We start from the raw sequence: 11,684 nt of genomic DNA on the forward strand, positions 1-11,684 counted from the left end.
CTCTGTGTGTGTTTATATAAAGGCATTTAGATGAGTGTGTGCTAGCATCAGATTATCATATTATTGTATTTCCTTTAGATATATGCTATATGTTGTACTTCTGGGTCTAGATATTTGGCCAATATATTGACCTAAAAACACTGTGTCCATTACCAGCTACATCAGCTAACTGTGATATTGTCTGTATGTTTTAAATAAATAAATAGTTAAATGAATGAATAAATAATAATTCATTTGTCGACAGTGAATCAACGTTTGTCAATTCTTCTGACTTATAGGAACAAAATTGTAAAAAAAAAACACTGTACATTTCATAAAAGTAAAATTCACAAATATATCCTTCATTCATCATTTTTCTTCTCAGCAAATGTTGATGCAGTTATGAGTAAATGTCCTGCTGCAGTAGAACCCATTTGTAACGCTCCCATCTTCTCCCTTGAATCCATTGGTTGAACAGGACAACAGTATCAGCAGGGTCAGCCTGTGTATTCCGACCGGAACACTACACTGACAGGACTGTTCCCCGATGGCACACCCTTCACTGGGACCCAGGACAGGAAGCCTCACTATGTATATGTGTGGAAAACATGGGGTAAAGAGAATTTAATGTTTCATTTTGCAGCAGTTTGTTACTCTGATAAATGTCACAAATATGTATTTGTTCACAAGAATTAGATTAGATAGAACTTTAGGAGTTCCCTTTGGGAAATTAATAATAAATGGCAACTTTCAGGATGAAATGCAACAGGAGCTTAAAAGTGTCTTTAGTCAGAGTCAGAGAATTTTTTTGTTTATTCCACATTTTATAAGTTACAGAATTGTTGCACTTTTTTTCTAGGCCGTTACTGGCAGGTGGCAGATGGTCCGTCCTCCTCCCTCACCATTGGCACAGACAACACCCCCTTGGGCTCCTACAACATGGAGGTTGTCATCTACCACTGCCGTGGCAAAAACAAGTTCATTCCTCTTGGCTACGCCTCCTCAGTCTTTGCTGTTACAGGTATATTGTTTAAAAAAAAGTTTAAGCCCCAGCCCCCAATTTGACCGTTTCTTTCAAAACACCTGACCATCTCTTCCTCTGTCATCAGACCAGGTTCCTTTCACCGTATCACTCAGCCAAGTCAATGATATCAACCAGGACGACCAGAACTTCATCCAAAACCGAGCCATCGCGTTCAGTGTCAACCTTCACGATCCCAGTCAGTACCTGAGCAGCGCTGACATCAGCTTCAGCTGGGACTTTGGAGACAGCTCTGGTACACTCATCTCCAGAGAGCGCACTGTCACTCACACGTTCGTTTCTGTTGGGACCTTCAAACCTCAGGTGGTCCTGATGGCCAGCATTCCCAGCGGATGTGTGAACCCCACTGCCGGTGAGTTTGAATCGTTATGTGTTTTAATCTAGAATACCAGTACTCTTTATTTACTCGAGTCATTTCAGAGTCAAAGATACAGTTTTTTTTTTTACAGTTTTCAACCTTTCTTCATAGTTTTAAAGTAACATAAACCCTGCAAGAAGCAGTGTAAATATAAGAAACAGCAATCTGATTTTTCCATTACTATATTCAGTAGCACCCATTGATGGCGCTGCTGTTCCAGTCGTACCAGCTGAAGCAGGAGATGCCATTGCTTTGGATGTTCCTGCTACCGATGCCACCGCACTTGCTGCTTCTGTGCAGCCGGACAACACAGCCACAGATGTAGACGACGTAGAAGGAGCAGTTGATACAGACGCAGGAGCAGTGGAGGTGCAGGTCGCCTCGGTGGCACCTGCAGCAGTAGATGCAGCTGTCGTTCCAGAGGAACAAGATCCTGCGAACACTGCTGCAGAAGCAGAGGTAGAAGCTGCTGCTGATGCTGCTGCTGCTGGTGCTGGTGGTGCTGCTGCCGATGCTGCTTACGCCTGTGGTGTGTCTGCTGCTGCCACAGAAGAGGAAACGGCTGAAGAAGCTGGAACTGCTGCACCTGTAGATGAAGAGCCAGAAGATACTGCTACTGCTGCTCCTGCTGCTGCTGACACTGATGCTGCTGCTGACACTGATGCTGCTGCCGTTGCTGCAGATGAGACTGCAGAGGTGACAGATGTTGCTGAAGTTGTTGAAGAAAATGCCCCAGCGGTTGATGCTGCTGTTGCTGCGGATGCTCCAGCTGCAGAGGGAGAAGAGGCAACTGCCGAGGTCACCGCTGACACCACTGTTGCTCCTACGGCAGAAGCAACTGAAGAGCAACAGGCTGCAGTTGTGGCTACTGAGGCTGCTGCCAACACTGACGCTGCTGCAGAGATTGTGCAAACTGATACAGAGGCAGCGGCTGATAATGATGCTGCTCCTGCTGCCACTCAGGCCACAGCTGTAGCAGCAGCAGCCGATACTGAAGCTGAGGTGCTGGAAACTGAAAACGATGTTGCAGCCACTGCAGCTGCTGCAGGTGAGAGTTGTCTTATGTATAAACTAAGTTTGTATAAAAGAAAAAAATACTGATCGTTATTGATGTGATTGATTATATTTTGCAGAGCAACCAGCAGGTGAGGGTGAAGTTCAAGCTGAAGTGGAAACAGATCCAGCACAAATTGCTCTTGTTGTTGCTAAAAGACAAGCACCAGAGTTGACAGCTGACTGTATGATCTACCGTTACGGCTCACTTGCGACCTCTGTGGATGTTGTTGGTAAAAACAAAAACAAACCTTTATAATATTTTGTTTTAATGCAGTCAACTACATTTGAAAGAGCTAACTTCTCTTTTTCACTCTTTCACCCTGCAGAGGGTATCGAAAGTGTAGAGATTGTGCAGGTGTCCAATGTCGTGTCAATGACGACTGAGTTAGAGCAAAATGCTGTGGACATCACCATTTCCTGTCAAGGAAGGTGGGTAGTAAAAATCAGATGAATTGTTTGTGTATAAATAGTATGTTTATACAAATGTCATGAATATATATATATAGTTATATATATATATTTTTATACAAATGTTGTCATGAATATATATATATTTATATATATAAGAGCAGCAGAACCTGCTGTTAACATTAACATTAACTGTTAACGTTAATTTCCTTAATATGGGATCAATAAAGTTTTTTAATGTTCTCTATCATGTCTCCCTGCCATTTCCTATCTTTTCAGTCTGCCTCGTGAGGTCTGCACAGTCATTTCAGATGCTGACTGTATCACACCAGTAGAAACTGTGTGTAACGTGGCGTCGCCCACTCCAGACTGTCAGATGACCCTCCGTCAGTTTTTCAATGACACTGGAGTTTTTTGCCTTAACGTGTCCTTGACTAACGACGTCAGCTTGGCTGTGGCAAGCGCTAGAGTCAGCGTAGCAGTCGGTGAGTTTGTAAAGAAAACATGAATATATCTTGATATGCTAACTGCTTTCAGCTAATTCAAGTTTCTCCGTGTCATTGTGTTGTTATGCATCGTTCACAGCCTCAGGAGGTTCACCAGCTGGAACTGCTGCCATTATTCTGGGTGTGATGGTTCTGGCTTGTGTCGTCTGTTGCATTGGTTTAATGTACAGGTGAGTTGAAATTTTTTTTAACCTGAAAGAAGGTTTTCAAATGTTGCATACAAATGTGTGTGATGCTGCACATCAGTGATGACTCCTGTGGAAACAGTCCAGGGTTAGGGGTTAGGATAAGGGATGATCCTTTATCGCAGGTTCCTGTTTTAAGTTTTGAACACCTTCAAACAGTCAACTTGACTTTGTTCCCTCACTTCCCTCCTTTCATTCTTCTTTTTACAGACGTTTCAAACAGTACCAGCCACTGACGGAGGATGGTGGTGTCAGCGGTGGAGGCAGCTTCGCAGTAACGTCTGTACCTCTGTTGTTGTGGAACCTGTTGAGCAGACACTCGTCAGGAGAAAGCCGTCCACTTCTGCAGGGAAGAATTGTGTGATGATCATCGGCAGCTCAAGACATCTACAAACATATCAGCTTTAATCACACAAAACGATATCTGCGGTTATATTGTAGCTCCCAGGGATTTATTGAAACCACCAACAGTTCAGTGAAACAACATACAATAATTTTTGTAGGAAGCCACATGTGTAATAATGTTTTAGACAGAATGGTATTTATTTTTTTGAAGTTAAAGGAGTATAAAATCCAGCACTTGATTTGTAGGAAACTGGTAATTTAGTTCTAATCTGAGTAAATCTCATTACAAATTCTTCACAGGGAATTTAAATCGCCTGCACTACACATTATAGTCATCTTTGCTACCCTGAAATGAATAAAATATAACTTTGTCACTATCAAGTGTTTCCACCTTTCTTTGTGAGCAAAGGAATGAAGTGTGTGGATTTCTATTTACAATCCATAGAAAATGTCTGATGTTTTAACTCCAGTTGAACTACAGACGTTGAGTTGTTGGTGCCAGAACACCTTCACAGGAGAAGAATGTGTCGTCTGTTATCAGTAACACCTGAGTAAAAAAGAATTATATGGAAGTGAGGTTGAATGGAGGACACTGACGGCAGACGTTTTACTAATAAAACATGCCTCTGGTGCTCACCTGTACGTTTCAGGTGAGTGTAACAGAGTTTAGAAATATGTGATACCACTTCGCATATAAAATAACTTCACACACACCATTTAAAAAACTCATTTTATGGCGTTTCATTCATCTGTACACTTGTACTAGTACCGTATTTTTCCATAGCCTAGAGTGCACTCTAGTGGCTGACAGGGTGAATGTCAAAGGATGAAAACAACAAAGTCTTGAGTTAATCAGTCTCACTCGTGTCACCTGGTGCCCAGGGTATATACTGTATGTTCATTGTATGTCGTCCATGCCGTGGTGTACTTTGTTCTCGGTCCTTCTATGTCCGCGCCTCCTGTTTTGCTCCTCTTTGTTACTGCCTGCTCCTCAATTCCAGTAAGTGGATACATTTAAGTTTTTTTTAAATCCTGAAACAGATTCCTGCCTCTCCGGTACTGCACATGGGTTCCACCTGCTTCACGACTGCAGATGAAAACGTAACAGAAAAAATATTTGTATTTGTTTAAAGACAAGCCTTCCATAATCATTGTCTGTCAGTTTGATGTAACCATCACAGTTAAGGCTGATCCAGCTCTTTGTTTACATGGTGACAAACTACCAAAAAAAACAAAAAGAAAACTACATTATTCATTATTCTCTATTTATGGTCAATTCCATATTCTGGAGGTTTTGGACTGTAGGAGTATGATATTATTTAAATGAGTCACAATGCTGCCATCTAGTGACTTTCACTTTAATATACAGCTGTTCATCCCCAAAACTATTTTCAGGGCACACATCATTTGGCGAAACCCAGGCATTGGGTTATGGGTTTTCATTATTGGAGGAAAAACCCGATAAAGATTCTGAATGTTACATATGTTGCTGAATGTCAATAAAAAAGTAAATTTAAAAAATCGTGTGTGTATTGCAGCAAAAAGATTTCTTGTTCCCCTCCTCAGTCTAAAGCCTCAGTAGGTGGAGACTCATTTGATTGGTTTAAAAAAGCGGAATTGGAGACTGTAAAATTGATAAAAGAAACTAAGGATCTCCCCTGTGTGACATGAACTAGTAGCTTTGTCGTATTAAATAAATCATAAAATCAATGTATTTTATTTGGTTTAATTCTAGCTGAAGTTAGACCCCACCCTTGTTCTTCACATGACAAAAGACGTTCAGACGTCTTCTCTCACTGTGTCGTATAAACACCAGATAAACTCTACATCTCCATCACTGTATTAATCACATTAGGTGGAATCACGAAACCCATCCTGTGAGTGCAGCGTGTGTGTGTATGTGTGTGTGTGTGTGTGTGCTCTGTGTGCCTGTAGCCTGACACTGTTTAAAGAAGCCGGACTGAATTCATGGTCCCCCCCGGGGAATTCTCCAAGAACCCAGAAGATCGATTACTAATGGGAACATCTGGCTGAGGGCTAGAATTACTGACATGGCCTCTCCAAAAAATGACTATGTTGCATGTTTGTTCCACACACACCTCTGTGTGCCTGACATAAATGTTGCCATTCACAATGCAGATGTAAAACTGTTATGGACAGGGCACAGCAGGATGTGGAAAAACAATATAAAGTGATGTGCGCTCTGAGAGAATGAGTCAGGGTGTAAGACAAAGAGTGGGGAGAGAGGTGGGGAGGGCAGGAGAGGGAGGGAGGGGAGGGAGGGGAGGGAAGNATTACAGAGCAAAGGCTAACGTGAGCCATTTATTACACTGTGAGCCGGACCGAGCGATGTGGACATGAGAGGAAGACGAGCGGCTGCAGCGGTGATGGTTGTCAAGACTGACGGCTATATTTAGACCACACTGTGTGGCCGCTGAATTAGGAAGAGGAAATCACCCGAAATATGTGTCGTTTTCAGAGAGTGTTCAGTCTTAGGACTTAGAATACAGGAAGTGATGTACACAAAGTAAAAGAAAAACACCTGCAGGAACCAGGGGGCGCTGTGGACCCAGAGGAAGAGCCACACCCAAAGCACAGAGCAAAGTCAGAATGACGTCAGCCGGATTGGTAGTCTGACTTCAGACCTAATATAAAACACACACACACACACACACACACAGATCTAGACCATCATGGCGGTAAGGCTCACAGCCAACTCCCTCTCATCAACCATCCACATAGAGCTGATAACATCGTACAAATCACTCACATGAACCGTTAACACACGATGAGGGATTAGTCTAAACCAGTGGTTCTCAAACTGTGGTACACGGACCACCAGTGGTTTCCACATTTACATTTTCAGTTGAATAAATCTGAAACTGAATACCAGGCACAATTAATACAACATTTAAACATAAACGTCTTTATAAACATTTATAAGTATCTCTCCTGTGAACTCCGCTAACAGGGAAGGACTGTGCTGGTATATTCTAATGTTGGTCATCACGGTGGTACTCAGAGAGATCAATGTTTTCTCAGGTGGTACAGAGTATAAAAAGTTTGAGAACCACTGCTCTAAACTATACGGTAACGCTGTGTGCACAATATGCTGCACGACACACTGTATGAATATTATTTCTGTGTTCTCTCTCTAACCTCTACCCCCGCCCCCCTCTCGTTTCCTCGCCTTTTCCTCTTGCCTCTCTTCTTTCTAGGAAGGGAACGCCCATCAGTTGGTGAGGTGTAAGAAAAGAAGCAGACAGTGTCTGTCTGATCTGGTCTGATTAAAGGCACAGGCCTGATGTGGTCACCTGGTACTGGTCACCTGGTACTGGTCACCTGGTACTGGTCACCTGGTACTGGTCACCTGGTACTGGTCACCTGGTACTGGTCACCTGGTACTGGCTGTCGCTGGACCTTTTTCTAAATACTAATACTCTGGTGTTCTAGATGAAGTTGACCTTCCTTACATCAACCGACTGGTCTTCACTGATGAAGAGCAATTTGCTGGTTAACATTAACATTAGGCTTGGATATAATGTGATGTCTTTTCATTGGTATAGCTCTCTTTAGTTTGACTTATGCTTTGGATTGAAGGCAGGAGCACTTGGCAGATACAAAAACTGCAGTAAACACACCACTACTGCAGTAAATTATACGTGAGCTCATTCCTATCTTTCATCTTGAACGGCTTCCCTAATCTTCTCAGGGATAGGGTTTAACCCTGCACTGTTTGCCAGTGGATTGCAGGTTTTAGGATGACTAATAATTTATAATAATCATAATATATTGAAAATATTACTAACTAAAAGATTAGTTGAACAAATTCCCTAGTGCAGGATCAGTAAATTCAACCTTCAGTACTGAAAAGTGAAACAGCGTTTGTATTGATTTTATAGGAACACAGTTGTTCACAGAGTTGTTGACATTATTCTTTTCCCTGTCCAGTCTTGTGTCGTTTGACATTTCACTTTGGATTTTGTTTGAACTGTAATGTATGAATCTTTGTGGCTCCCTTACCTGCTTAAGTCTGGGAGTTTTGCATGATTTTCCTCACAATTGTTCAGGGTTTCTCCAGAGATGGATGAGTGAGAGTAGGAGTCAAACGACGGTAACCAAAGAGGGCTACGTTCAGCATGTCAATATCTGGCTCCCTCACCTTTTGCCCTCTCGGGTTCTTCCTGTCCACTGAAGGCAAACTCATTTTCCTCTCTGGTTTTGTGCTGTGGCCGGCAACCTTGACGACATCATCCAATTAAATGATTACTTTCAAAGTCACATTAAGCTCAGAGCGTTGAACATGTTGATAAAGGCCTCCACAAGGAAGATGGTGGACACGTGAGGGAGGTCACGGAGATGCTGGAACAGAAAAGACTCTGCACCAGAACCTGAGTCTGGACTAGACTGAAAACTAACTGGAAAATAACCAGCATTGTTGAACAGCGATTACTGATCCCAGTGCATTTGAAAAGGATAGAATAACTGCACAGTCATGGCTCTGTCCCAGACGCCCAGAATATCAATAAAGTATTCCATTACAGTAAACGGAGAGAGAGAGACAGACAGAGGAGAGTGGGGGAGGAGACAAATGGAAGAGAAAAAAAAATCTGAATCAAATCATTGTATTCATGATTTAATTTATACAACAATTTAAAATTATTCTGTCTGACAGTATAGAAAATAGATTCCTTTTTACATGTATTTGATTTTGAAATTGTAATTTAAGTCTGATAATGATAATGATAATAATAAAAAAAAATAATGAAAAAATTTAACGGAGTGTAGTAATCAAATGGGAGAAACCACAATAAAATACGGATGACTGAACAACAGCAGAAAGCATCACAGAGGACATAAATCAGAGTGGAGCGTTGGTGTGGCTGGTGATGCAGGATCCACTCTGGCCTCCTGCCAAACGCTCTGGTTAAAAGGGTGGAGCTGTGAGGACGGAGAGTAAGATGGAGCAGCGGCGGAGACTCAGGCAGAGGCAGGGACTGGGGAGGGGCTACGGTTTGTATGCTGATGTGATGCTGAGCAAGGATGTGTTCATGTGGGTGGGGTGAGGCGACCGGAGGGAGGAGGAGGAGGAGGCGTGGAGGAATGATGGGATAAAAACCCCAGCGCTCTTCATCCTGATGTCCTGTTGCTTCAACAGCATCGCCCAGCCTTCAGCTCTGCACTTTTCTACGACGACGGAGAACAGACAAAGATCCACCATGAGCCACTCTTCAGTTCACACCTCCACCTCCTACAGGCGCACTTTTGGGAGCCCACACCCCATCGCCATGTCTTCCTACTCCTCCGCGTCATCCCGGATGCCTCATTCCGGGGGGCGCTACATGCGCTCAGCCTCACCTGTGGTGGCATCTCGTCCCACCACCTTCCACCAACAGCGCTCCCGCCCCAGCGCTCAGCCCCCGCGCCTCAGCTATGACAAGGTGGACTTCACCTTGGCTGAAGCCATCAACCAGGAGTTCTTGACCACTCGCAGCAATGAGAAGGCTGAGCTGCAGGAGCTCAACGACCGCTTCGCCAGCTTCATCGAGAAGGTGCGCTACCTGGAGCAGCAGAACGGTGCCCTGCAGCAGGAACTCAACCACTTCAAGGGCCAGCAGCAGCACGGGCAGCCCAACCGTGCCTCGGAGCTCTTCCAGGAGGAGCTGAAGGAGCTGCGGCGCCAGATGGAGGCCATCGGCAAGGACAGGGACCAGTACCAGATGGAGAGAGACAACCTGGCTGAAGACCTGGCTCTGCTCAAACAGAGGTTGGTACCAGTGTAGGACACAGAGGTCATTTACTTGGTCTAAACATCTGTGATATGAGTTGGATGTTTGGAGCTCTGAGGAAACAGAACAGATGACAGAAAGTTTCTTGTTTTGAAATAGTTTCAGGTATTTTTCAGGTCTTGGTTTTTAACTTCGACCCATTGTTCTAGTCATGTTTGTAATGTGATGTAATAAGTTTGTTTAAAACAGAAAAGATCCCAAACTCACCTTTCCATTAAACATATATGATGCTGAAGTAGGGCGTGGCCAGTGGGCAGACTGGACACTAGTGCTGCAGCATGACACATGCAAACACCGGCCTTCATCACGGCTCGTACGGATTAGGCCAATTAATGACTGCATACATGAAAAGAATGACAAAGGTTTTGTACAAAGGTGGGAAAGTGTTGGATTTCACTGCAAAACTAATTTTATTTTCTGGAATAAATTAACAAATACTTTTTAAATGTGAAACCGACTTCTGCATGGGAGAAAGATGTGAGAATGAATGGACCAGACAAAGGGTGGGGCAGGCTGAGGGAAGAGGAAGAGGAGGGGAAGAGGAAGAGAGGTTGGATATCAGGCGTGGTCAGAGCAGCATCAGGAAAAATCAATGTGGCTCAATGACTCCATTAGGTGTTTGGTGTGTCCCTCTGAGCTAATGGGATGGTGCCAGGGACCCCATTAGGACGAAAGGCCCCTGTGGAACACGGCATGAATTAAAGATGAGGGAGCAGGACCTGCTACTTGATGCTTTCCTTGGGGCGTGCCTGCTGATGTGTATTTAGTGCGACGACATTTAGTACGCGCTTGTAATAAATCACAGCAGACAATCTTGACTTGTAGTTGAATTTGACGAAGCACTCTGAGCTGCTGGTTTTCTTTACGGTTACAGTTTTGTGATTCTGACGGCCACGGTTTCACTGTTTTGATTTTTCACACACTTTACAACACATTATTATAGAAGATGGTAAGAGACTTTTTTTCTGATTTTACATTATAACATATAGTTTTTAAAACTTCTCATTGTCAAACATGGGGCCTCATATATAACTTCTCATTGTCAAACATGGGGCCTCTGTGCATTTTCTGCACAACAGTTTTTGTTTTTTTTTGACAGCAGGCCATACTTTTTTTTCCTGTTTTCTTGGTCAAAAATGATCAATATAATGAGGGCAATTTAAATCTGTCAAAAGAAAGGAAGTGTGTGTACATAATGCTTATTAAGTCAGAGTGGATGACCTTATTGACCTGCAGGGAAAAATCACATTAGCTGAAAGGCACAGCAGCTGTGCTGGATCTACCACCCTTTTACAGGACAGTGAATTAAATTGATCCAAAAAGCTATTTGGCAGCTGGTGCGACTTTTGAAAAAGAGAGGATTCTTGTAAAATATTATACTGGTTCAATTTCATAATCATCTTTCTCTTCTGTCTGTTGCCAAGGTTGGATGAAGAGAGCCAGAAGAGGGCAGACGCTGAGAACAACCTGCTCGCGTTCCGTAAGGTAAACAGGCTCAGCTGACAGACTGAAATGAACACATCTTTACAGCTTTATTACCATGGTACTGTAATGTGAACCAACAAAGTTTCTTATAACCTTATAGAAATAAGTCCATACAGGGGGCGCTGTAGTGTTTTATATAACATTCTGTGAAGGCCTGAAACATGAACCCAGTGATTTTTCTTTTCTTTTTTTTTTTTTGTGGCAAATGTTGCAACTAACGTTGACTGACGTGTTTGTTTCTGATGGATCAGGACGTTGATGATGCCACGCTGTCTCGTCTGGAATTGGAAAGAAAAATTGAATCTTTGATGGATGAGATTGAATTCCTTAAGAAGGTCCACGATGAGGTAAATGATAGCACTTTTTATTAAATAAATTGGGAGTTGCTTTACTTCAGGGGCAGTTTTCAAATCGTTCGCTTTCTGAAAAATCTATCTTGAATGACTAATGATCGTCGCAGGAGGTGACAGATTTATAGTTTTATTATTTATGGCAAGAAGGCAATGTAGTAAACAAAGTATTTTATCTTTT

General features: G+C 42.9%; 2 protein-coding genes across 2 annotated transcripts in view; both read left to right on the forward strand.

Annotated features, from left to right (window-relative positions):
• pmela (premelanosome protein a) overlaps nt 1-3,924 on the forward strand; it is a 10,482-nt gene extending 6,558 nt beyond the window's left edge. Inside the window, exons 9-18 of the mRNA XM_025060052.1 lie at nt 454-592; nt 839-1,000; nt 1,089-1,373; nt 1,570-1,878; nt 1,948-2,427; nt 2,513-2,665; nt 2,762-2,864; nt 3,123-3,328; nt 3,429-3,519; nt 3,745-3,924. Of these exons, the coding sequence (XP_024915820.1) occupies nt 454-592; nt 839-1,000; nt 1,089-1,373; nt 1,570-1,878; nt 1,948-2,427; nt 2,513-2,665; nt 2,762-2,864; nt 3,123-3,328; nt 3,429-3,519; nt 3,745-3,898 (2,082 nt within the window). The 3' untranslated portion in view covers nt 3,899-3,924. The remainder of the gene's footprint in view (nt 1-453; nt 593-838; nt 1,001-1,088; nt 1,374-1,569; nt 1,879-1,947; nt 2,428-2,512; nt 2,666-2,761; nt 2,865-3,122; nt 3,329-3,428; nt 3,520-3,744) is intronic.
• Nucleotides 3,925-8,768: 4,844 nt separating this feature from the next.
• The window catches only part of prph (peripherin), a 5,043-nt gene continuing 2,127 nt past the window's right edge, over nt 8,769-11,684 (forward strand). The window contains exons 1-3 of the mRNA XM_008320121.3: nt 8,769-9,646; nt 11,093-11,153; nt 11,405-11,500. Of these exons, the coding sequence (XP_008318343.1) occupies nt 9,018-9,646; nt 11,093-11,153; nt 11,405-11,500 (786 nt within the window). The 5' untranslated portion in view covers nt 8,769-9,017. The remainder of the gene's footprint in view (nt 9,647-11,092; nt 11,154-11,404; nt 11,501-11,684) is intronic.

The sequence above is a fragment of the Cynoglossus semilaevis genome, chromosome 11 (assembly GCF_000523025.1).
Source record: "Cynoglossus semilaevis isolate Cse_v1.0 chromosome 11, Cse_v1.0, whole genome shotgun sequence".
Classification (NCBI taxonomy): Eukaryota; Metazoa; Chordata; class Actinopteri; order Pleuronectiformes; family Cynoglossidae; genus Cynoglossus; species Cynoglossus semilaevis.